Here is a 27856-nt window from a genome sequence, read left to right as displayed (position 1 = left end):
TATATGAAGAAAGCCCATGCGCAGGCAGTAACCATCTCCGATTTTGGAAATTCTTCCTAGAAAAAAAGTTGACGTCATAATATCGCCGCTAATGGAAATCGCCTATACCATTATCTCCGAAACTTGGCAAGCTGTTTGAATTTTGTTTGCGGGAATCAAGCCGGACATTAGCACAGATAATTTATCGCAGACATGATACATCACAATGACGTCATATTCGTTTTTATGACGTCATCATTAAGAGGACGAGGATCTTATCTCATTTGAGCTTGTTTAGAAAAAAGTTGTAGATAAAAGTAGAAAAAAAAAGAGACAAATTATGATAATTTAATAATTTTCACAAAGTCAAGTTTTCAACCTGAGTATCAACTACTCTCACAAGGTTTTAATGCTGGTCTTCGAAAAGAAGATATAATCGGTTTATTTAAACTTCAAAAGAAACTAAATGATTGCAACATTGAAGATATAATACAACTATTTTGTGATGCACAGAGATGTAAAAAGAAATCAAAACCGATAACTTGTATTCTTAGTGATAATACAGATGACATACCTTCTCCCCAAGATTTGGATAAATCAAAAAAAACTTCATTATCTTTGACCATTGTGTTTATGAGAGAAACCAAACGGTAATGGATAGCAACGACACAAGAGGGAGACATTCTTCTTGTAATTGTATTTATATATAGTCAATCATACTTTCAACTTCCTCGTCGCTCAATAAGAAACAATGCTAATACTTTTATTTTATTTCAGTCAAATTCAATAGATATAAACAATTTTTGGAGAGACAATTGTTCTCCATTATGTAAAAAGGAATTTGGGGATTATATGAAGCACACGACTGAAAAATATAAATATATTGTTGTGAAACAAGATGAGATATTAAGGGATATATTTTTTTATTTTATAAACAATTACATGTATAGATGTCAACTATTATTTTAAATCTTGTGGGTAAATCTGCTTCTGGAAAAAAAACTTCATAAATCAAGGTTCTTGTGTTATACAAATGAGAATATTGTAAATTTACTTTAAAAACACCCCGTGATACGCATTGTATCAACAACAACTAGAGCAATAAGACCTGGAGAAGTAGGTGAAGATTATTACTACAGGTAGTCGTCGACTTATGACCTATGTGACTTACGACTGTTCGACTTTACGACCACGACAACTTTACGACCAGACTGCTTCGCGTCTCCGCCCACTCAAACTGCTCAGTTTCCGCCCCAGCGCCCGCCATTGCTCGCGTGTTAGCATGGTCTCAAGATGTCTCAAGATGTCTCAAGATGTCATCCCCAAGATGTCTACCAAGAGGAAATTATCTTCTACAGGGTTCCCACTTATTTTGAGATGTCTTTTTTAAGGACTTTTAAGGGCTAAAATGACCCCTTTTTAAGGACCACATCCTAGAAATTCCAGGGGTAAATTGAGGTGAGTCACCTATTAATTAACAAAGATAGTAAGTTTACAAAAAATCTATTTTAATAATGAATGTACAGAACACAGCAGGAGCTTATTCAGTCGACAAGGCACAACGCGCCACACAGCCAATTGGCAAATTCACTTCACAGTTACTGTAGAATCAGCCAGGTGCAGTCACAAGTTTCCAGATTGCAACACTCTCAATGTTAATGTGTTGTGTTAAAATGTTATTGTAGGTGCTGCCACCTACAAAGTTGCAGCAGCTCCTGACTGCTTCTACACGACAGAACAGTACATTTTGTAAGCTACATGTCATAGTATTATCCAATTAGGACATAGCAGGCAAGGATTTAGTCTTCCCCTCAATTTCTCTTTCTAGAACTTTGAGTTCCCCCCGTTTTTGCTTGGCAGAGTGCCTGAGAGCATTTGATTTTACCAGAACACTGTGGCTAGTTTTGCCACCTTTTGCCTCAGCCTTGTCTGCATATTTTTCTGACAATGTGGTCAGACCTTCTATGTCAGTTTCCAATACCTTCTTTCTCTTTTTCAAACCACCTACTTCATCTTCAACCATTTTTCATTTTCTTTGGATGGCTTCTTGCCCTTTCTTTCTTTTCTCTTCTTCAAGATATTTATGGTATTTATGTCGAGAACTGGAGGCTGAGGATAGCAGTTCCTTTGTGATTTCAACTTTGAGCATTCCACCTACCAGTACAAAATAATCAATAATCTGCCTCAGTGCCACAAGCATGCCTTCACCCAAGTTGTCCTTCTCTATCTGTCTGTTGAGGGAAAAACCCCTCTCAACAGACGCCTGACCATGGGAAACTAGCAACACTTTACGAACTACCCCCCACAACTTCTCAAACTTCTTGTTTTTACCCACACATTCATAGAGTAACATATCTACCCTGCCATCTTCAACCTTGAAGTCCTTGAACCTAGACTTCAGTTCACACCCTGTTACATCCTGCAGTAATTCTTTGTAACTCGCAACCAACATATCTACATTATCACCATCAACTCTGTTGAGTCACCAAATTTTCCAACAGGCATTTGAATTTGGACTTTGAGTGTTCTTGATCAGTCACCATCAACCTGGGATCCAGAGAAGCCATATTTCTGGCTAAACTATACTTAAGAGACCTTTCAAAGATTTTGTTGACACATTTCACCACAAATAGCCTACATTCTTCTTTGAACTGAAACACCTGGCATTACTGATGGCCTTGGTTCTCAGGAGGGACTTCAGTTCACTTTCAGCCTTGAAACCAACTTCAATCTTTTTGTTTTCTTCCCTTTCCTTTTCAAGATCCAGCTTTAACAAGTCATACACAGTAGAAGCATTTCCTAATGCAACTGGCTTAACACACCTCTCCAACAAATTTCTGACAAGTCTCTCAATATCATGAACAAGTAAGGGACCCATTGGCTTGTATGTTTGGTACAAGGCTAAAAATGGTTCAACTGCACTGGCTACTGACCTGAAAAAGACAGTTTTACGACAGATAGCTTATCATTCATTGCACCATGCAGAGTTTTGTAAGAGTTGCTGGTTGGTTTCGGCTTCTTCTTGCTTTCACATGCCTCAACAAATAACTTCTGGTGAGGCCACAATAGAATAACTCTGCTGCAGACACAGGACCATTCTCAACCCACCTGTGCTTACAAAATTTCAATGGGAAGTCTTTACACCCAGTTACATCAATAAAATCATCGCGCCTGGCAGAGGTATCTTTATGATCGTCCATGACGTCCATGAACGACAATTGTCCATGACGGCTCTCGCTATTGGCTCCGTCAAGGCACGTGACGAAATATCGGAAGTTGTTTTTTTTGTTTTCTTCTTCTCCTTCTCCTTCTCCTTCTCCTTCTCCTTCTCCTTCTCCTTCTCCTTCTCCTTCTCCTTCTCCTTCTCCTTCTCCTTCTCCTTCTCCTTCTCCTTCTCCTTCTCCTTCTCCTTCTCCTTCTCCTTCTCCTTCTTCTTGTTGTGAAAACAAAACCTTTAGGACGTGGCTCTTGGACACATTTGTCCTTGTTTCGAATACTAGTACGAGGAAAATGAAACACCCTTCACCAAATAACAGGAAAATCGGATTTTTAATGACTTACAAGTACTTAAATTGTACAACTCAGAAATGTTGGACTTTTATGGGTTTTATGGACCCGTACGAACCGTGTTCTACTCCTCAACCTGCCAAGAAGGAAAGAAAGGCCATTGATCTCGCCATGAAAATGCAGGTGATCAAACAGTATGAAGGAGGAAAGAAAGTGAATGCGATCGCACGTGATCTTAAGTTATCACACTCTACTGTGTCGACGATTTTGAAAGACAAAGAAAGGATTCGTGAAGCTGTGTAAGGTTCTGCACCCATGCGATCGACAATTATAACAACGCAATGGACCGGGCACATCCATGAAATGGAGAAATTGCTGCATGTTTGGATGGAAGATCAGATCCAAAAACGGACACCTTTAAGCCTTTTTACTGTGCGACGAAGGCTAGTAGTCTTTTTCAGACTTTGAAAGAGCGCACCGGAGAAGACTACAGTCAAGAATTTGTTGCAAGTACTGGCTGGTTCAAAAGATTCAAGAAAAGATTCCAAATTCATAATGTTAGAGTGACTGGAGAAGCAGCGAGTGCAGATGAGGAAGGAGCTCGTAAGTTTGTTGAAAGTCTGGATGAAATAATTACGCAAGAGGGGTATCAATATATATTTATAGTGTATAGGCATAGGACTATACACTATAAATAAAGGTAAAAATAAAGGTTGGCCGACTTACGACGAAATCGACTTTCGACTGGTCGGTCGGAACCGATCGCGGTCTTAAGTCGACGACTACCTGTATATTTCAGGAGAGGAACATATGCGATTGAGGAATGAAGGTCAAATGTTTGAGGAGGTTTCTCTTGGTACAACAAAATATTCACATTGTAAGATTGAGTTAAAGAAACTAAAATCTGGTGGTCTTGGGATATTAAAAACTAATCCAGAAGGAATGAGACAAATTATTAAACATCTGAGTGGTAATGGCAATGGGGTTAAAATTTTATCATTCGGTTTTGATGTTGATGAAGAAATTTAACGCAAACTTATGAAAAGCAGAGATACAAGTATTAGTGAAGAAGAAATTACAACTTGTATTAATGTTAATAAAGAACTTGATAAAATATTTAAGTAAAAGGATTTATTTGAACACATCGACTTTAATGATGAAGAAAAGGAAAATTTCCGTGTTGATTTTTACAATTCATTAAATGATATTTTCCAATAAATAAATGGATGCGAAAGAAAGAGCAAGAAGATTTAAGGAACATCAAGAGTTGGTTTCAAAAGTTGTAAAACAACAGGAAGATATAAAGAAGAAACGCAGACAGAAACTAAAGGGTGAAGAAGCATTTGAAAGAAAACAAGAGAATTTTTTTCAACCACTTTTAAAAACTTCCCAAGAAAAAATTATCGATGCTTCCACAGTTCCCACAATAGAATATACTCATAAAAAACTTCATATGTTAAAAGTTTTCAGTCAAATGACGGAGGAAGAATTAGGGCATATAAGAGAATTAGAAGATGATGAGGAAGGATTATTTCAACAACTGGAAGAGATTAATCAACCCCCTGATTATGTTGTTAATGCTCTTCAAAACAATGAATATTCAACAGATTCAAAAACCATAGCAGGTCTCATTCCAACAGAACAACCAGCAATATTCCATCTTGCAAAAGAAAAGGTATTGATATTTAATGATGAATTAAGGTTCTTGAGTTCTGCTCAACCCCCTGTTAAATTAACCCCCAGATTAATGTTTCTTCTCACAAAAGATGGAAGACAAGGTTCAACTGTGAGGGATGAATCGAAGTATTTTGATAAACCATTGGATATGAAAAATAATGATGATAGAGTATATATTGATTTGCTGGAATCTTAATTATAGAGTTAGTCTATCTGGTAAAAGTAGGAAGAATGAGAAGGAGAAACACATGATTCAGGCTTTCAGTATCCTTGGTTCAGGTGTTAGTTTTCTTCCAAATGACCCATCACAATTAGTTAATAGACTTATTGCTGTTAGGTGGTAAGAAAGCGGGAAATAATTGTTTTAATGAAGCATCAGCCATTTTAGACCATTTGATGAACATGAAAATAATTAATAAAGGTCAATACAAAGACATTTTATCTCATATTAAATAAGATGAGAAGCACAATCCTTCGTTTTAATTTCACAACAAGCAATCACACATCTTCATTCCCATACCCACTACAACTTGACGCAACAAAAGAATATGAGGCATCTTTATTGTCCATGGAAACTTATAATACCTTATTTAATATCACTGAGAAAAATGACAAGTTTAGTTATAATCTGGGAAGTGGATACAAAACGATAACAGTTTCACCCAGAGCATATGAGATTTTTCAAATATCTTCTGAAATTGCTTGTCTTATGAAAGAACAGGGTGATGAACCAAAAAATATTGTTATAGATATTTAAAAACGTACTTCAAAATCAATGATTAAACTTAAAAATAACAACAAGGTTGATTTCACAATTGATAATTCATTTGGAGAGTTATTGGGTTTCTTCTCAAAAAAGATTGAAACTAATGGGACATTTTACAGTGATAATGTCATTCAAATATCCTCAGGCATAAATTCAGTATTAATTCACTGTGATTTGATTGATTGCGCTTATAATGATGGAATATAATAAGAACAAATACAATATTTTCATTCAGCGCACACTCAACCCCAATTGATTATAAATTCAATACGGAACCCAAAAATCTGGTTTTTCGACCTGTGTCAGGAAAAACCATAAACACAGTAAATTTTAGGATAACCGACCAAGATAATCGCATGATTTCTTTTCATGGAGAAATTCTATCCATCAGAATTCACCTACATGAAGTTTTCCAATAAATAAATACGATGGTTATTGTGAGGAAACACGAGTTGGGAAAATATAAAATAATTAGAGGGGATGGGATGTTCCTTTCCCAAAACTACAAGGGTGAAGGTATGTATGTTGGTAAGGGATACTATCAACCGAAGAGACATAGGGGTGTCGGACATCAATTTAGAAATAAAGGAGATGGGATAATTGATACTCCAATGGGTATAGGTTCAACTATTCTTAAACATAAAGACTTAATTGGTTCAACTGCTTCTGCTGTGGGAAATGTAGCGGGTGCTTTTAAGAGTTTGAAAGATGCCCAAAAGGAATCTCAAATTACAAGCAATAAAATAAATTAAGAAAGGCAAAACTCAGTTGTTTCCCCAAGAATGACAGAAAATAATTCAAATACTTGGGTCAGGGTTTAAAAAGTTTTTACATCTTTTTTCCTCAATAAATACAAGTATGGAAGCAATTGATAGTATCTATGATTTGGATGATACCATTGTCATCTCAAACTCCACTAAAAAAGAAGACTACTTCAAGGTAAATACAATAACTGGAACAGACGGTAATGTAAATGGAACAAAAAGTTTTGAAATAAATAAAATCAACAAACTTATTTGAATCAAGCCGAAAGTTTCTTCTTGCGTAAATTTACATTCACTAAGGTTGCGACTAACACAAACGCTACACTCGTAAATGATTTATTCTGGAAAATGTTTGATAGTATTCGTTTGTACATTGGAACACAAGAAGTTGAAGCGGTTGATTATGTCTCTGCTACATCTGAAATGATGAAATTTACACGATATTCATTTCGTGATGGAATGGGAAAGGTAGCTGTCAAAGGTTTTATTCCTGATATGTCAATGGGAACAAACACAGACCCTGGATATACTCAAAGGAAAGGAATGTATAATGATGATACAAAAGCAGACAATAGTTTTACTGTGGCAGTTCCTCTTAAAGGTATATTTAGATTTTTTGATCATGATAAAGTTCTGTATGGTCTGAAAATTAGATTTCAACTGCAAAGGAATGATAATGAAAATAGATTGCTTTTTAGTGTGGTGAATGCTTTTGCTGCTCAGAATACATTTGTTTTTGATGAAATTAGTTGGTATATTTTAGTGAATATACTCCTAATCTTAAAACAGAAGAGATGTTGAATGGAAGACTAAACTCAAAGAAGCCACTCAATGTATCATACCTCAAAAGAAGATGTCAACACGTTAAACTGAACCAAACCACTTACACATGGAATTTGGGTATTCTGGAAGGAAAGCCATGATATCTGTGGCTCATTTTTTTAAAAACCAGATGGTGATAATGCTAAGGTGAAACAACTTCGCGTTTCTCTCGGTGGAACATTTTATTCACGAGATAGCTTGGAAATTAATTGGGGAAAAAAATGATTATGCTGAAGCATACAAGTCTTACCAAAAGGTGTGTGAAAGCAATGGAAATAAAGAACCTATTTTGGATATGACAGCATTTAAAAGTCTGCATACAATCTATGCGATTGACTTGAGTGCTCAAAAGGAAACTATAAAGTCTAATCGAGTGGATACTTTCCTATACATTGAAAGAGGAGAGAGTGAAGAAGTTGCTCCATATTGTTTGCTTTTGGAAGAAACAATTACAGATTAATACAGATGATGGTGTTATGATTCGTCTCACATAATATTTTTGATAAATAAATGAGTGGTAACGTGCCAACTGGGGTATATGTTAATCAAATCAATCTTCATAAACTCTCATCTTGTATTCAAAATCAAAAGCCTTGTATGATTTACGTAAATACAATTCAGATAAATGGAGCAGTAAGAATTGATGTTTTGTTCACAAGAGAACAGGTGAAAATCTTGAACGATACTGGCTCACTTAAAATTAAAATGTCAAAACCAATGTTGAAGAAATATTCAATAAGAGAGACGAGTGGAGGATTTCTCCGATTTCCAATTCCTTTATTTGCTGGTTTAAGTGCAGCTGGAGCATTGATGGGTGGTCTTTCGGCAGCGGTGAAATTGCCAACGAAGGGAAGGCTCAACTCCGTGCTCAAAAATAATTGGAAAGACATAACAAAGAGTTGAAGAAACAAATTAGTGGAAGTGGTGTAATTGTAGATTTTGCTGAAAAACTTGAAAGTCTGCCTCGTAAAGCGAGATTGTTAGTTGGAGATATGCTTTCTTCTATCGCACAAGCTGGTGTAAAACGAACTAAAAGGGGAAATCGATTATATCTGTCTAATAAATAAATGAGCATTGATGAGTGGTTTAAAGAATTTGAAAACAATACATCAAATTTAGAACTTGTCAAATATTGTAAGAAATTAAAAATTCATAATGTGGTTATTTGAATGAGAGATGAATTAACAAACGTGTCTGAACATACAAATAATATTATTATGAACTTCGAAGAAAATAATGAGAACGGTTCTCATTGGGTTTGTATTTTTAATTGTCAAGACAAATATTATTTTGATAGTTTTGGTCTTCCACCACCTGTTGAAGTAATAAAATTCTTACAGAATGGTGTTTATCAAACATTTCAAGTCCAAGAATTAAATTCCAAGTGTTGTGGTCAATTTGGTCTATATGTGTTATTTCAACTCAACAAAAATAACTTTTTTAATGACATTATTTTTAATCTAATATAATGACTTATGTTGTGAAAGATGGTTCTGTTTTTGGTGTATCCCAAGAACTGGATATTGATTTATCAAATTATGACACAAAGGCAGACTGAACGACAGAAATATAGTATAGCAAAAAATATTAATATGAAAAATGCTTATAAATTAATAAATTATCCAAGCCTGACTGACGCGAATGACTTGGTGGGATTAAGTGATTTATCACAATATATATCCTTAAATAAAACGACTGTGTATTCCAAAGATACAGAAGTGTTGATTTTATCTCCAGGTCATACAGAATTCACAGTTCCAATTAAAATAAAATTTTATAAAGAAGGGTGTATCGTTTGAATGAGAATATAACAATAGGGATATGATATGAATGATTTAGGGTATAATTGGTCATTTAAAATTAACCTAGAAGACCTGGAGCAATTAAATCAGTCTCGTAAGGAAGAATATTATCCACTTGGTGCCGAGAATGAGTTTTGTGGAAACATGATTGGCAAACAACAAATAAAAGAATTTAATTAGGGTAAAATCAATAATGGTTTTGCCATAGTTTATATCATGAAAACACAAAGAACAGGATTATATATATAATAATAAGTAAGGAAATACAAAATGATTTAACTATGTGAAGATAGGGAGGTATTTCCTGTCATTATATTAATCTGTCATATATTTCTAATACATAAATGACAGCACGAAGGCTTCAAGAAAATTGTCATTTCTGTGTCCAAGCATACCTTCAAGAAAAGGGTATTCGGTATTTTAATAAATATGTTCCACTACATAAGAATGAGGTATTTTCAATAAAAGATTGTCTTCATACTGATGTTAATAAACCAACAACTTTGGATTTAATTAAAATGTTAAATAATGAAAAAAATATTAAAGTTAAGAAAACACAAGTCTCTTTTAGAAATTCAGAAGAAATTTTATTGGTTTCCTGTTGTAAAAAAAATATTTTGGATACAGGAATAACAAGAAAATATGTATGATATATGTATGTATGAATATATGTATGATATTCTATGGGGTGAAAGTGATTCAATGATAGTCAGGGACGAGGGAGGAGTTGAAGAAACTGAGACAAAGGAAGAGAAGGAAGAAAAGGAGAATAGAGAGGAGGAGAGGGAGAAGAGAGAGAAGGAGAAGGAGAAGAGAGAAGGAGGCAAGGGAGAAGAGAGAGAGAGAGAGAGAGAAGGAGGAGAGCGAGAGGGAGGAAAAAGAGAGAATAAATAAATATAAAAATATGGAAACCAGTGAGATGAGAAAAAGACTCGCCAAACCCGTGCTCTGCGCGAAGTTTCGAAAGTGAGGGTTCGTTAGGACATCAATATATCTCGTGTTCATAATGTGATATATCGAATTTCTTTATATACAATGTTTCTTGTAACATTTTTTGTGTCAAATGCACCTTCTGAGGTAGTCAGCATGTGCAGAAGAGGGTTTCACATTGCAGACGCTGTTTTCTCGGAGTGGCATTATGCCTCTTAGCGGTGACGGTTTGTTGACGACAGACGTATTCACGACAGACGTAATGACGTCAGCGAATGACCGATGTCATGACGTCATTACGCCTCTCAGCGGTGACGTCACAAGTCGCCATGCAAACGAATGTAAAAATTAGAAAATCGGCAAAAATTCCCAAACCTGTCCGTCTGGCACGATCTCACATAGGCCATGCTGTTCATTAGACCACAGAGCACCCGCATGCCGAAAGTGGCGACAATCCATCCAGCAGTTTCGGAGGAGAAATGTCAAATGACGCGCAGATGTTAATAGAAATAATATATAGGATTGGGGGTATTACAGAAAATAAATAAATCTCAATGCACCGAGGAGGAAAACTGACAAGTCCATTAGAAATATTTGCGTCGACTATTAACGTCGTTTTCCTTGGTGTGATTGACTTTAATTAAAGTTTAACATTTGTTTTCTTAAATAAATGGAGTAGAGAGTGAAGACATTTCTGAGGATTCTTTATGTTTTAAAAATTAAAATTCAAATGTGCATGTTGGAAACTAAAAAGGTTTTCACACTCTGTGGGAATTTTTGACATAAATAAATGAGTTATTGTCTCAAATGTAAAAAGAAAACTAACACTAAAAAAATCTCTTATTTTAAAAGTAAAAACAACAGGGTTATACAAAAAGGTACATGTTTGGTGTGTGGCTCTAAAAAGAGTAAATTCATCTCCAAACACAAACGTGGGGGAGATATACAAAAGTTTTTTTTCAGGAAGTAAATTTACAACAACTGGAATACCAGGGGAATTACATATACCAGGGCATTCTTTCTGTGGTCCAGGAACAAACTTGAATAAAAGATTAGATGAGGCTGACAATCCCAAACCGTGGAGCCAACCTATCAATAGGGTTGAAGAAGTGTGCATGAGGCACGATATTGATTATGGAAATATCACAACGTTGGAAGAAAAACATGAAGCCGACAGAGAAATGTTGTAATAATTTGTCTCTGATACAAAATCCAGCCTTGAGAGAAAAAGTTGATAGGTTCATCGTGAAGAAGATGATCAGTGCTAAATTGAAACTTGGGCTTGGAAATTCAAAAAACTTATAGGCTCTAATGATGTCATTAAGATTGAAGAGCAATTAGCTGATGAATTACATAAACCAATAATCACAAAGTTTCATGGAAGTTAGGTTTATTCCAAGGAAGTTGATTATATCTGGTCCGCTGATTTAATTGAACTCAATAATGATAAGGGGTACAAGTATGCTTTAACCTTTATTGATTTGAGGAGTAGATATGCGTGGGTCGACCCTTTGAAAAACAAAACCGGGAATACACTCATGTTGGCCTTCCAACAGATATTTAATAAAAGTAAGCGAAAACCTAAAACATTGTGGACTGATGAGGGTACAGATTCCACAACAAAACATTTATGAATTTTCTTTAAAATAACAACATCATATTATACAGCACCTTTAATGAAGGAAAAGCAGTTGTTATTGAGCGATTCAATCACACTTTAAAAGAGAGACTCTTTAAAAAATTCACTCAACTCGGTTATCAACAATGGTCATCTTTAATTCAGGATATTGTCGATACGTATAATGATACGATTCACACCTCAACGAATACCAAACCATCAGAAATGTATATAAAATTAGAATATGAAAAAGAGATTAATGTCAGAAAGCCTCAGTTCAAAGTTGGTGATGTAGTAAGAATATATAGGTGGAAATCTCATTTTGAAAAAGGTTATACAAAGCGATGGACAAATGAACTTTTTAAAATCGTTGATGTAATAGATGCATTTCCTTGGACTTATAAGGTATATTATTTAGAAGGGGAAGAGATTTTAGGTTCATTTTATTCACAGGAATTACAAAAGACAGATAAATTGAATTTTTTTTGACTCCACTCTCTTTTAACTCCGTCCCTTTTTCACTCCACCCACACTAGCCCCACCCACTCACACAAGCCCCACCCACGCAAACCCCACCCACATATGCCACATCCACACAAGCCCCACCCAAACAAGCCCCACCCACACAAGCCCCACCCACTCAAACCCAACCCACATAAGCCACATCCACATTCATCATATCCACATAATTAGTGATTTGTTAATTAGTTCCCCACACACATGTTTATTTAATTTAAAAAATTGCTCCACCCACACAAACCACATTCGTACAAGCTCCACCCACCCACACAAACACCACCCACCCACACAAGCCCCACCAATCCACACAAGACCCACCCCCCCACACAAGCCCCACCCCACCCACACAAGCCCCACCCACACAAGCCCCACCCTTCCCCACACACACACGGGGAGGTGAGGGGGGTGGTGGGTCGTTGGGGGAGCGCACCTACCCCCTCCCCCTCCTTTGCACTTCCTTTATTCTTTTTTTATAATTCAGAATTACATAATTGAAAGCAAAGGAAATATTCCTCAAGATTGAAATTATTAAACATTTTTCTTTGGGTAAATATTCCGTTGCGAGAATGAACGATCTTTCCCAGCAGTTTGCTTCAGATGTCTTCTGATTTTGAAACTCAATCAACATATTCTGTTCAAAACAACGAGTGAAGAACAATTCGGGTATATAAAGATGATTATATTATGATATTAATAAATATAACATTTACCTCCAGAAGATCGAGTTTTGTGTCCATTTCATCCAGATGAGCATTTAAACTGGAACAAGTTTGAAACTAGAACGGGCACTCATAGAGCACATACCTTCGCCGCCACTACTTTTTTTGTTCTTGGTATGAGTGTGGGGAACTGGTTTCATATGAATGGTCTTATGACACAAACCACATATCTATAATGTCATGACCCCCCCCGACTTTCGGGGGCTACGGACTAAACAACAATCAACTCACGTCGTTTTGGCGAGTCTTCACTCACAAGCTCAGTGAATACAACGTTTCAACAAGAGAAGGTAATCTCGTTTGATGCTGGTTTCATGCAAATCGAATAAGAATTGACTGAGTTATGCCGAAAACTGCATATTTTTCAAGGGTATGACCCCCCCCCTGACATTTTACCCCAACCGGTGACATGTGTTATGATGTCATTGTGTCACAAGATTGGGCATTAAATTCTGAACATTTTGGTGCTGGGTTCATGTAAAGCGGACAAGAATTGACCGCGCTATGACAAAAACCGCATATTTTTCAAGGTCGTGACCCCCCTGACCTTTGACCCCTAACCGGTCACAAGAGTATGGGCGTCACTGTGTTATATTGCATATCACAAGATGAGGCGTTGAATTCTGAACATTTTGGCGTTAGTTGCATGCAAATTGAATAAAAATTGACTGTTATCGTAAAAAGACGATTTTGACCTTTTTGTGACCTTGACCTTGACCTTTGACCCGAACGATCCCAAAATCTAATCGAATGCTTCCTGGCTAATAACCAATCATCCCACCAAATTTCATGCAATTCGGTTTAATAATTTTTGAGTTATACGAATCACAAGATTACAAATAAATAAATAAATAAATAAATAAATAAATAAATAAATACATGCCGACCAAAACATAACCTTTTGCAGAATGCGAAGGTAATGAATCATCACCCTGTGGAATTTCAACATCTTCCCATTCAAGGTTGTGAAATTCATTCGCTCCACCACCCATGTATGATTCAGTTTTAATGCTGAAAATATAAAGCAAGTAGTCAAAAATTACCACCAAGTCGTGGTATTGCTTTTAAATTAATTACCACCATACCAAATAAAAGGTTGTGTAAAAGGAGAACAGAAAGAGACAGACGGAGACAGCGACATATAGAGAGAGAGAGACAGAAAGACAGAGATAGATAGCTAAAGGGACATACAGACAGAGACAGATAGATAGAGAGACAAAAAGACAGATAGATAGAGAGACAAAAAGACAGATAGATAGAGACAAAAAGACAGATAGATAGAGAGACAAAGAGACAGAAAGACAGAGACAGATAGATAGAGACATACAGACAGACAGAGAAACAGATAGATAAAGAGACATACAGACAGAGACAGAAAGACAGAGAGACAGAAAGAGAGAGACACACACGCACATATATATATATATATATATATATATATATATATATATATATATATATATATATATATATATATATATATATATATATATATATATATATATATATATATATATATATATATATATATATATATATATATATATATATATATATATATATATATATATATATATATATATATATATATATATATATATATATATATATATATATATACATACATACACACACACACACACACACACACACACACACACACACACACACACACACACACACAATGATAATTTCTCACCTTGGACTCGGATCATTCAAGATCAAAGGATGTGTGAGTACTTGTTTCCAGTCAACAATAATATCATTCAGTTCTTTTCGAAACGAATAAATGTCTTCAAGGAAGTCGTTCATTTTTATCCAATCCTCGTGATATTCAAATAACTCACTTTCAACATCAGTTATTAATGATGTTCTTATTGGGGACAACCTGTTGGAAAATAGACATGCAATAATTATTGGTTGTATCATGATTTAATTAATAATCAATTGCTTCACCATCATTCTAAGAGGAAGCCAGACTTTACAATACACACACAAACACACAAACTTACCAATATTGTGATGGGTTATCTTCTTCGTCAGATGAAAGATAGTTCATGTCTCAGTCATTTACCATTGGGACAAGATGAGAAAAATGAAAAAACCGTCAAACAGAAGAGATTTTCAACCGAGAGAAATGCCTGGCTTATAAACACGGTCTTCACACAAGTTGGTTTAAATAAGCAACTTGATGACGTAATGGGAGATTACATAACAATGGTTTTTCCAAAGTGTGTTTCCACAAAGGAAATGACTGTTCATGCGAGGCAGCTTGGTTGACTCCAAAATGACCCATTTTAACACGAAAATGAAAATGCTTTAAATGATTTTGATTAAACCTACGTTTAAAAGCTGTTTTTAACAAAACTTTGTTCTGTTAGTGTTCTGATGATTTAAAATATAACCACGAGAGAATGGCACAGAATACTTCCTCATTTTCACGGCACGACTGTGTTCTAAAAACACTTCCCCATTTTACAAAACTCACCCGAACAGCCCTCTCTTTCATGCTTGAAGAGATAAAGTGAATATAATAGGAAAATTCATTTATTCCCTAAAGGAGAACATGGACAAATATTTACTGGTTCGCTCTTTGAGTGGAATGAAAATATGAAAGGAAAGAAGTGCTTTAATCAGTAAGTCTCAATTTAACATTTGCTTGTATGGGAGGGAAGGTATCAGTCTCCTATTTTACATTTGCTTGTATGGGAGGGAAGAGAATAGGTGGGGAGAAAATCGGTCTCCTATTTTGGGCTTTTGGGGATTGAGTCAGTCTCAATTTTACATTTGCTTGCATGGGAGGGGGAGGAAATCAGTCCCCTATTTTGGGCTTTTGGGCCTTGAGTCAGAAAGTTTTTCCCTTTTCCTCATTCATTTGAATGGCTGCCTCAGAAGCCCCATTTATCCTCTACTTCTGTGGTTCTAGTCTTTGTTACCTCTGCCATCAAAGGAGGGTGGAAGTTATGTTTTCATCCCTGTCTGTCTGTCTGTTAAGATATCTCAAAAAGTTGTGGACAGATTCGGACGAAACTTGGTGGACAGGTTGGGTGCGTGACCATGACAAATTAATTTGATTTTGCTGAAGATCCGAATCCGGATCCGATGACTGGAATTTTTAAAAAGTGATTCTTCACCATTGAAAGATTGGGCTCAAAAACGATATATAGCATGATATTTCAAAAATGTATTGGGCCAGATATGTTATCGCGGATCAGGCATTACGGGGCGGAGGTATGCGCTCTATCGAGTGCCCTTCTAGTTTGTACATGTGATTCCAATTTACTCCGACTTCACGACTGCATACCAAATAGCTGATGCGGTTACAAGATAAAGTATTGGCAAATCACACACTTTTCAATCTGATTGCTATTGGTCATGCTACTGTTTTATGTCTGTGCATCTTGATATTTTTTCCTGGTGTTTTTAAACAGGAAAGCTAGCTTAAGAATTATTATCGAGAAATACAACAGAATAATAGTAGTAAATATATTTCTGCATTCTAGATTTTAAACGTAATTATTTTAAATGTTAATATTTCATCATGTGCTTACTTGTTGAGAGTTTTGAAGTAATTTATTAATGGGAGCACTTTCTGTCTTGTGTTTTCTTCCCATCATCAGCTGGGTTGCTTGCTGAACCCTCATCAAATCCAAGCCCACCCAGAAGTTCTGACTCTCGTTCTCGCCATTCCTTTCGTGAGCATGCTGTTTTATGCAAGCTAATAGTGCAGTATAAAAGTTCTGAATTCTAACCGAGAGGACATGTCACTTGTCAATCATTGTCTGCTTCCCCAACAACTTATTTTGATGTCTTTGCATCGTTGATAACACTGACCCCCTTGACATTACTGCCCCCATTTTTGCTGCACATTTCCAATAGGATCTCCTGGAGCTATTAATACTTCTGCTCGGGCCTGTGCACAAGTTGAGAATTCTTCGCCTTCTCCTCCACGCACTCGAGGTTCAGGGGGTGGTGGAGGACCATCATTACCAACTATTCTTGGTTCCCCAACCAAGGTTCATTGAACATTACATCTTATCTCCACCTGCACCATGTTACCTTCTTCCCCCCACTACGCAGTGTCTCTTCTCCCCTCCCACTTTCTGTGCAATGTCACCCCTCTCCTCCTGCATGACACTGCACACCCTTTCTTCTCCTGCACGATGCTGCACGCCCTTTCTTCTCCTGTGCGACACTGTATCCCCTTTCTTCTCCTGTGCGACACTGCACCCCCTTTCTTCTCCTGCACGACGCTGCGCCCCCTCTCTCTTACTGTGTGATGCTGCACCCACTTATCATCTTCATCATCATCATTGTTTGCCTTTCTTCCAGCCATTGTCAGCACCTGAATTCGCCAGAATACCATCATCTGGAAACCTTGTTGATATGGTCACAAAACAAGGTCTCGGAAGTGGTGTTGGTGTTATGTGTCGACCCCACACAGCAACAGCACCGATTATGGCTCCTCTTGCCTGTACTGCAGCATTACCTGCACTCCTGTGTTCAGCAGCAGCAATGGGCAGGTACAAATGGTTCCTTGCTAAGCTTTTTGTTACAGCACGAATCTGTTGGCGTCGATGCATAATTGTTGCTTGAATGTGTTTATAAGTTGCAGACTGGGGCGAACCATAATACCAAGTTAAAGACTGAAGAATATATTTTATGACAAATATTTAATCTTGCGTTAAAGGGGAACCAAAACACTCAGACCACCTTGACGTTAATACCCTCAAAAATAGATGTCTTTTTCTGATTTCCGAATTATAAAGTGGGTAAATTTACAATTTTAAAAGTCAAAATAATCTTCTTCAGATTAAGGCCCAGTCACACCTTGACGTTTTAGCCAACGTATGCCGATTTTTGAAATTTTTTTCTAAAACGCTGGCACACGTTGAATACGTTATGGGTAAGTTTTGATAACATTGAGAGCACGCTGAAAAACACTGCCATACGTCGTTGTACGCTGGCTTTAAATGTTGTACTTTTCGGTTGTCCTCAAATTTTTGCATGCTTGAAATTTCACGACGTATGCGGGCGTATGACTTACACGTTCCGCTACGCTGGCCACAAGTTGTATGCACGGTCTGTGATCGTTGACAGACTTCAACACATGCTACTTGTAAGTTAATCATAAGTTGAGACATGCCGAGGTGATGTTTAGCGTACCCGAAACTTATTTCTAATCTATGATTAACGTGTTGTTGGCACGTTACGCGATCGTTGCCACACGCCGACAGACGTTACTTTTAAGTTACTCATAGGCTGAAAGACGTCGGTATAATGGATCGTCCTTGCGTCAGCGTCCACGGCCAGGACACTTATTTGCAGCATTCTTCAAACTTTTCTTCGGCATGACGAGGATGTTCACACTTCGATGTCTAGCTTGGCTATGATTCCAATTGTCCATCAGCAGCGTCTATTTAAAATAGTCGAGTTTGAGCGTTTGAACACGTTCAGAAGAAACGCTTCAAATTTCCAAACCCCAGCATCAAAAAACAAAGGCGAGTGACAGCAATTTAAATCGTTCATTGTAAACAATGAAAATAGTTGAGTGGTACCGTTTAAAAGTCGTTGAGTGTAAAAAAAAATCCAATTGTTGAGCGCAAGCGTCGACTTTCAATAGTGGAGTTTGAGCGATTTAGCACATTCAATAGAAACGATTAAAATTATCCGAGCGCCAGTGTCAAAAAACAAAGGCGAGTGACAGCAATTTAAATCGTTCATTGTAAACAATGAAAATAGCTGAGTGGTACCGTTTAAAAGTCGTTGAGTGTAAAAAAAAAATCCAATTGTTGAGCGCAAGTGTCTACTTTCAATAGTGGAGATGCAGCCATTTAAATCGTTGAGTGGCAGCCTATGAATAGCAAACCCCACGTCACCGGCAAAGATAAACTGCCGCACGATATGGATAAGTTAGGCTATCGTTGGGCATAGTTTGTGAACGCCGGCAACACGATATTTATTCGTTGGTATACCGTATCTATAAGTTATCGAAGCGCTCTATGCACATTATTAGTTCATTGTGCATTTGTCCAACCCGTTATGAATAGACCTAAATTGTAAAAACAAGCCATAGCTCATTGTTGAAAAAGCCCCATAAAAAATTAGCCGCGAAGAACTTCGAACAATGGTGCAAAGATGTCTCCTACCCGTGGACACGCGGACGCAAGGAGGATCCATCATAACCCACACCCTCCTCCTCACACTCACCTACTACTGCCAACATGAACAAACTACTACTAATACTGATACTGATACTGATACTGTTACTGCTGACATGGACATCGACTCAAAAAAGACTCGAAAACACTGTTGGGTTCCCCTTTTATGAACACCATTTTTATATACCAATTCCCAAAATCGCTGGGAACACGTCTTTATATGGCAGTTGTAAGTTAGAAACACGTTCATTTATTTTTTTTGTCGACCGGAAGACGTCATTGGAATACGTCTACATACGTCAATGTGTGTTGGGACTACGTAAAGAATTGGTTCAAAGCACGTCAAACATAAGTTAGAAATAAGTTTCGCGTAAAAAAGACATTACCGCAACGTGTTTCGACTTATGAGTAGCTTATAAGTAGCCTTTGTGGACGTGTGTAAGCATCCGCATATCGTGTGTACAACCTATCCCCATCGCATGCGGAACGTGTGTCATACGCCAAGTACGTCGTAAAATTTTGAACATGTTTAAAATTTCTTGACGTACTCTACTTACTACGACGTATGATAGCGTACTTTAGCGTTCTACTCACGTATACCAAACTTACTCTTACCGTATTTGACGTGCCCCAACGTTTTAGACACATTTTTCTTAGGTCGGCATACGCTGGCAAGATCACCAAGGTGTGACTGCGATGTTAACACTTCCATTTCTACGGCAGTTATGATTCGAATCGTTGTGTGTCAGCCTTTTAATAGGCTACGTCACGACATCGTCGGCGATGCGTGCAACGCGCTATGCCTAAGTTAGACTATCGTTCGGCATAGGTTGTGTAGGCCGACAACAGGTTCAGCATTCGTTGGTATAAGTTATCTATAACACAACGAAACGTTCTGTGTCCGTTACTAATGCGTTATACATAAGACCAAGTCGCTATGAATACGTCCGAATCTTTAAAAAAATCATCAAAAGTTCAACGTAAGCCAGCGTTTTACATAAATTTTAATACGTTGCCATCGCTGGCTAAAACGTCAAGGTGTGACTGGGCCTTTAGCCGTGATGTAAAAAAATATTTCCATCCATGTCCGAAGGAAGCGGTGCAGTTTGGCATTTCCTTCTCGTGATGCTTGGTAGCTACGGCTCCTCCTTTTGTTAATTCAGCGTCTGCACCACTAAAAGAGAAAATTTTGATGGATGGACACACCACATATTGATGCGGCTACACTGCTTAAAAATACCTCACTCCTCTGTGCTATTCTGAAACGTCTTCATTTTTATTTCATTTTTGGTTCCATGTTGATTTGATTCTCACTTTTATCATCATTTACAAACTCAACTCATTCACAAACAAGCCACGTAACTAAAACCCTTTTAATCATCACTCTGCAGATCCCACAGTTCTGGGAACTTGTCTGACCAGCTGCTGCAACCAATTCAACATGGTGGAATAGTTCATTTGATGGAGCCATGGTACCAGCATGGGTTGCTAAAAATGACTGGCTCACGAGGGAGCAGTCCAGACAGCTTGGGCTCCGACAAGCCGGGTCACACAGGTGGGAAAGTTATTTCACTAACTGAAGAGCTTATTTTGATGTCCGCATGCGTTGATTGAAAGTTACGCATTTACACACTAGTTTCCACAGTAGCTATCGAAGTAATTTCTGTTCTCTTGATGATCATGGAAAGCTCTTGAGCAATATCTTTCACTTATGTGGCATTCCACAATATAATTTGGGGCATGATGCCATGCATACGTGTGGTTATGACCTCCAGATGATCTGAGCACCTCAATTGATGTTCCTCATTACCAGCACTTTTTATCACTTCCCAGGTTTTTCATTAAAAGGGTATCATCCGTGAAATGTGCTGCAAGTACTCGTAGTAAGCAAATGGCAAGTTCTGTGTGCCAAGTTGGCAGATCATATTTTGCCTACTGCCACAGCTGTTAACAAAAGTGTAAATTTCACTGGAACCACCATTGTACATGGATTGAGGTTCTTGGTGGTGGAGCCCAAATACTTAAGTGCAATTATGAGAGTGTAGTACTTAAGTGTATACAATAACATGGAAGATGTGTCAGTCATCTTGCTTTGGTCAGGTCAGGTATGGGAGCATGTGCCAGAACAGCGCGTCGCTGCGTCCACTTTCCGCCGGTACTCCAGGGGCCTCCGTCTGGCCATCCCCCAGGCAGATGCCAGGCCCATCCCCATCTCCTTGAGATGATGGTCAACCTGCTGCAACCATGAGGCACGTGGTCGGCCCACTGGCCTCCTCCACTCATGAGACTCCCTCGCTGAGAGAATCTGGTGAGCAGGATCAGCGTCAGGAAAACGAGCCACATGTCCATACAGCCGCAGCTGACGCTCACGGACTATGCAGGTAACAAATCTCATCCGAGTCTCTCTCAGCAACCGCTCGTTGGACACAAAATCCGACCAGCGATAGCCAAGGATTCTCCGAAGAGACCTGGTACCAAAGGAATTAAGTCTCCGTCTCAGATCCTTGGTCAAAGTCCAAGTCTCGCACCCATAGAGCAAGACTGGAAGTACCAAGGACCTGAAGACTCGGACTTTCGTCCTCCCGCACAGGTACCGGCAGCGCCACACCCCATGATCCAGTGAATCCATGACTCCCCAGGCCCGACCCAGACGTCTATTGACCTCCGGCTCACAACCTGCGGAGACATGAATATCACTGCCAAGGTAAGTGAATCTATCCACGACCTCAACATCCTCACCACAAACAGACACAGACAGGACAGCAGCATCCAAGATGTCACCGAAAGCCTGGATCTTTGTTTTGACCCAAGAAATCCGTAATCCCAACGGCTCCGACTCCTCATTCAGCACCTCGAGGGCCCCCAAGAGGATGTCTAAAGTCTCCGCAAAGATGACTGCATCATCTGCAAAATCAAGGTCCGAGATCTTGACATTGCCAAACGATGCACCGCAACTTGATCTCTCCGACATCCTCCCAAAAATCCAGTCCATACAAGTGCTGAAAAGTGTGGGGGCAAGTACACATCCCTGACGAACTCCAGTAACAACTGGAAATAAGTCAGAGGCGGTACCACCACACTTCACAGCACTCTCAGTACCAGAGTAGAGTTCAGACATCAGATCGATCAGTTTCGGTGGCACCCCACGAAGACCAAGAATCCTCCAGAGGACATCCCGATTCACTGAATCGAACGCTTTACAGAGATCAACATAGGCTGCAAGCAGCCCCTGCCGAAACTCTCGTCTGCGTTCAGTGAGGACACGAAGAGCAAGGATACGGTCAATCGTTGACCTCTTTGGCGTAAAGCCTGACTGCTCTGGACGCTGGTGCTCAAGCAGATGGTGGCGAACCCTATCAAGAATTATCCGAGCAAAGACCTTGCCCGGCACTGAGAGCAGCGTCACCCCTTGGTAGTTGTTGCAGTCTTGGCGATCACCCTTCCCTTTCCAGAGAGGGACAACAAGGCCCCTCTTCCAGTCAGTTGGGATGATGCCTGTGTTCCAGGCAGAGCACAAAACTGCATGCAACGACGCGAGTGCAGCATTTCCACCAGCCTTGAGAAGTTCAGCATGGATGCCACAGATCCCTGGAGCTTTGCCCCGTTTCAACTGGTTCACCGCAGCTCGTGTTTCCACAAGCGATGGTGGACCACAGTTGATTCGAGGGTCAGCAACAGGGATTGTAACACCCTTGACGTCCAACTCGACAGCTGGGGGATCAGCCTGGCCACAACCGCTCAAAGTAACCGGCCCAGCGGGCCTTCACTTCAGACTCCTCTGTCAAGAGCCTACCACTCTCTGCTCGAACTGCAGTGCTCCGAGGGGATGGGCTTGGATGAGCATGTAATGCGCGAATTCCCTGTAAGCGGGACGAGAATCACCTGTCCACAGGTGATGCTCTACCCCCTCACAGATTCCTCGCACATAGGCCTCCTTGTCCACCCTCAGTGCACGTACAGTTTTACGCCTCCAGCTCCTGAACAGCTCAGCTCTGCCATTCAGCCTGGCCCTGCGACTCTGGTCAATGGTATCCAGTGTCCCTTGAGAGACAAAATTCTTCTTTGCCCTGCGGTGAACTCCAAGGCATCCACCGGCAACATCAAGCACGGTGGTCTTGAAGGCGCTCCACAACTCTTCAGGACCCCCAAAGCACCCAGACCCCCAAGTGTCCACTCAGCCTGTTCGCAAACTCCTCAGCTACTCTCTCATCCCTGAGCTTGGCAACATCCAGCCTAGGCTGGGATGGTACCATTCTCCAGGATTTAAGGTGCAGCTTTAGAGTTGCTACAACAAGCCTGTGGTCAGTATTGAGGAACTGAGCACTCCGGTAGACCCTGCAGTTCTGGATCATCCTCCAACGACCGTCAATGAGGACATGGTCAATCTCCTTTGCCACACCGCCAGCGTTGGAATACCAAGTCCAGCGATGAGCTTGCGGGCGCTGAAACCATGAACCAGCCACCCTAAGTCCATGACTTCTTGCAAAGTCAAGGAACTTAGTGCTATTCTGGTTCATAGTTCCTGACCCATGGGGACCAACACACACCTCATAACCATCCCTATCAGTTCCAGTCGATGCATTGAAATCCCCCAAGACTAGAAGTGTATCTCGTCTGGGGCACTGATCAACCACAGACTCGAGTGTGGCGTAGAATGCATCCTTCACGGTAAGATCACTCGCCTCAGTCGGAGCATAAATAGAGACCAGGAAATGACACCTAAGGAGTGACGAATCCTTAATCTCATAATACGCTCGTTGACCGGTGTTACCTCAATTATCATTGGGGTCAGCTTATTGGACACAGCTACAGCAACTCCTTGGGTATGGTAACCATCAGAGCGACCAGACCAATAGTAGGTGTAACCACCCACCATTATCTCGCCGCAATCCGGTCTCCGAACCTCAGAGAGAGCTGCAATCCCCATGTCCAAACGCTTGAGCTCAGATGATAACAGAGACAGGTGATCATCCTCTCTTAGGGATAGGACATTCCAGGCACCCACCCGAAGGGACCGCCTCAGGTTAACCCAAGGAGACCGCCGTCTGGTGGACGACACCTCAGCACCACTCCGACACACTCTCCCGCAATCTGACCCAGGGATGTTACCCCGTGGTTTCCCTCCTATCAAAGATTGGGGGTCCCGAAGGCTTTGCCCCAATCCCATCATCCGGTGAGCTGCCCTGCGAAGGGAAGCTGCACAGGAGGTACTCCCACGGAGTGGGTTTTCAGATTTTTTTGCGTTTTTGCGTTTTGCGGAATGAAGCGTTTTACGGTGGCTGGAGTGCAAATCCTGCCACCAACCTCCTAATAAGAAGTAACCCAACTGCAGGAGGACGTCCGCAGACACAGTTGGGCACTAGATATGGATGGCCGTTGGCTCACAAGGAGCTCCTCCGCCCTTTGAGTTGATAGAAAAATCTGAAAAATAGTTAACTTACCTTGAAATCTCTCCAAGCTTCAAGTTATGTGTAAGCATTTCTGTCATAAACAATGAGCTGCCAATGCTACATTCACCCCCCCCTCCGCCCTCCCTCTCCTCTTCTGCACCCTAGCCATGACTGGTGGACGTCCCATATTCACCGTTGGTTCTCCACCGAGGAGCCCGACTCCTCCCCGGGGACGAACGTTCACAGGTGAGCATTGAAAGTGACAGCCTCATGTAGAATGTGGAGTTTCAGAGTTCTAGCTGCTGGTGATATGCTCATTTTACATTTTTCGATGTGAAATTGGTAATCCTCAGTACTAGTAATATTTTGTACAGGAAAATAAAAAATGACCATTTTTACAGCCATTTTTCCCTGCTGTGCAGAGGTTGGCTTTTTTTCTTGAGGCAATGTTTTTTATGGCCGGATGCCCTTCCTGATGCCAACCCTGGTCGCCTCTTACGGCACACAGGGACATGGTACACCTATTCTAACCGGGGCATACACCGGGACCAGTACACTGGTACTCATTTCGCCGACCTCGGAAGGATGACAGGCTGAGTCAACCCCCTGGTGTTAATTCAGCAGCCAATGGGGCTTGAACTCAGGACCCTAGGATCCCAAGCTGCCACTCTAACCACTAAGCCAACACCAGGCGTATTTTGTACAGTACATTCTTATTATTTTTATTTTTTATTACACAGTGCAGCACATTGATTATTTTAAAAAGCATATTAGAATATATACATATATATATATATATATGTATATATATATATATATATATATTATATATATATTTTTTTAATGTTAAAGGCTCCAGTTATGGACTGTATAGTCCTCATCATTGAGGCCAGGCCTTGAATTAATTTTTTTTAAAGGACTGAAGAGATAGAGGAGTGAAGAAAAGGAAGAATAATCTCAGAGTTTTTGAGGAAGTGGAAAACTGCTTTTTGAAAAGGACAGGTCATAACTGTGAGGAAAGGCGTGAGAAGTTAAATAAATCCAGAGCTTAGCGATGACTGGAAAGAAACAAACATCATGACCGCCCACCCTTGAGTTGTCAACGGCTACACAATAATCACGTGACATTTTGGCTTGCGAATATTTTGTGTTCTTGCTAATGGCGGAGGTATACAAGCAGCCAGTTCTCGGGAACAGAAAGTAATATCTATCGAAAAGGGAAAGAGAGCCAACATTATGGGGTAATTCAAGCAGGTGGAGTTTTGAGGTTAGATTTGGAGAGTTTACAAGTCTGATTGCTTTAAACTCGACTCTCAAGTAAATATGTTGAGGTTGAACCTCCCCATATGTGAGAGCAGTTCTCTATACAAGGATGAATCGATACGATGACGGATCCTTAATATAATCAGAGCAACTGTGAGTTCAGACGAGAAGAAGCTTCGACATCTGAGCAGGACTCCTAGTTTCTTCGAGGCAAACTTAGCTCTTTGTACATTGTGAGGTTTCCAAGATATATTTGATGTCACAGTAATACCAAATACAGTAATATCTCGATTTAGGAACAAGTTGCGTTCTTGAAAAGTAGTTGCTACATTGAAAGTTCATACATGGGGACTGATTTTTTTTTGTATACCTTGTCGAGGCTCGAATGAGAGCAAACACACAATGCACAGCAAGGGGGGGCATGAAACAAGAGGGGCGGGAATGGGAAGGACAAAACGGTGGGGAAGAGCAACATTAGATCTATGGATGGGGTGGGAAACATGGGGAATACAAGATGGACATTACAGGGACTTTCAGGAAGGAAAGCAGGGAATTTGAAGGAGGTGGGTTGGGGTGTATTAACCGGGTAGAAAAGATCGAGGATTTGGATGGGGGACGATAAGAGGTGGTGGTGAACAGCCGTTTTGAAGGCTTGGAAGGAAGAATGGGATTGAACAGAGTGAGGGAGTTTATTCCAACGGCGGCAAAAAAGAGGAATGAAAGAGGCAATGTGTTGTGAATGAGAGAGGTGAGTGATTTGTGATTTTGGTAGCTTTACCAGAAGTGGTTTGTTGACGGACCTTGAGCACCCTGCTGAAATATGGTGGGGACAAATCGCAGACAGAGCAGGGGAGGCAAGACCGGAGAGAAGATGGTAGAAGACAGAAAGACCACCAACCTGCCTGCGGTGAGAGAGTGAGAAAACCAGACTCAGCCTCATCGCCGGAGATGCCAATGATCCGAAATGCCTTGGTTTCCACAGCGTGAATTCGAGAAATGTGAGAAGCAGGAGCACCAGCCCAGAGGAAAGAGCAGTACTCCATCAGGTTGCGGATGAAGGCTTTGTATGTGGTCAGGAGCTCAGGTGGGCCGAGGAAGAACTTTGCACAATGGAGGATTCCCAGTCGGTGACTGGGTTTTGAGGCCAGGTTGGAAATGTGGATTTCCCAGGAAGGGTCATGGCAGATAGTGAGACCCAGAAGCTTGAAAGAAAGGACTTCTTCCATAGGATTGTGGAGAAAGTGGATGGGGGGGGGGGGTCCAAACGGTCCTTTCGGAGAGACAGTGAGAGTGTGAGATTTATCAGGATTGAAAAACATGTTCTACGTGTTGAACAAGTTTGTGATATTACCTCGATCTGCAGTGAGCGAAGAAGCTGCTGCTTGCTGGTCTAAGGGATGACAGATGGTACGGCACAGGGTGGAGTTATCAGCAAAGAGATATGGAGAATTTTCCAGAGAGTCGGAGAGATCATTGCTGAAAACCAGAAAAAGAACAGGGCCCAGAACGCTACTTTGAGGAACTCCAGCCTGGACAGGAAGAGGGGAAGAGAGAACTCCATTTAGGGCCACACATTGACTGTGATAGGAGAGGAAGTCTGCGTGCCATGAGTGGAGATGGCCTTGGATACCATAGGAAGAGAGTTTGGTGAGCATGTGAGGCTGCCAGACCGTGTTAAAAGCTTAGGATATGGCTCTGATTTCATGTCTGGCATTGAGGACCTCCATCCATTGTTGGGAGAGCAGAAGCAGCCTGTCCAGGTTGGAGTGACCTGGTCTGAAATCAAATTGATTATCGGAAATCAAGCCAATGGAGAAGAGGAAGGATTTAATGTCTGATGCGATGATGGATTCCATAACCTTGCTGATGATTGGGAGAAGGCTGATTGGTTTGCAGTTGCAAGGATCTGTTTTAGCACCTTCTTTGTGCAGTGCAGTAA

General features: G+C 40.0%; 1 protein-coding gene and 1 long non-coding RNA gene across 4 annotated transcripts in view; one reads left to right on the top strand and one right to left on the bottom strand.

Moving 5' to 3' along the window:
* The window catches only part of LOC147025706 (serine/threonine-protein kinase ULK2-like), a 157411-nt gene that overhangs the window by 77663 nt on the left and 51892 nt on the right, over positions 1 to 27856 (top strand). For all 3 annotated transcript variants that reach the window (XM_085880389.1, XM_085880388.1, XM_085880390.1), the window contains 5 exons: positions 16724 to 16798; positions 16983 to 17119; positions 17436 to 17626; positions 20656 to 20819; positions 24820 to 24900. In XM_085880389.1, coding sequence (XP_085736515.1) covers positions 16724 to 16798; positions 16983 to 17119; positions 17436 to 17626; positions 20656 to 20819; positions 24820 to 24900 — 648 coding nt within the window. The remainder of the gene's footprint in view (positions 1 to 16723; positions 16799 to 16982; positions 17120 to 17435; positions 17627 to 20655; positions 20820 to 24819; positions 24901 to 27856) is intronic.
* Positions 13976 to 15254, bottom strand: LOC147025707 (uncharacterized). Its single transcript, XR_015057983.1, has 3 exons — positions 15116 to 15254; positions 14803 to 14991; positions 13976 to 14114 (listed from the first exon to the last, which is right to left on the bottom strand). It is a non-coding gene; the product is annotated as an uncharacterized LOC147025707 (long non-coding RNA).

The sequence above is a fragment of the Eptatretus burgeri genome, chromosome 5 (assembly GCF_056783735.1).
Source record: "Eptatretus burgeri isolate ZD-2024b chromosome 5, Ebu_testis_v1, whole genome shotgun sequence".
In the NCBI taxonomy this organism is placed as follows: domain Eukaryota; kingdom Metazoa; phylum Chordata; class Myxini; order Myxiniformes; family Myxinidae; genus Eptatretus; species Eptatretus burgeri.
Note: the sequence above shows the minus strand (reverse complement) of the source record. Positions and strands in the feature narration are given on the sequence as shown.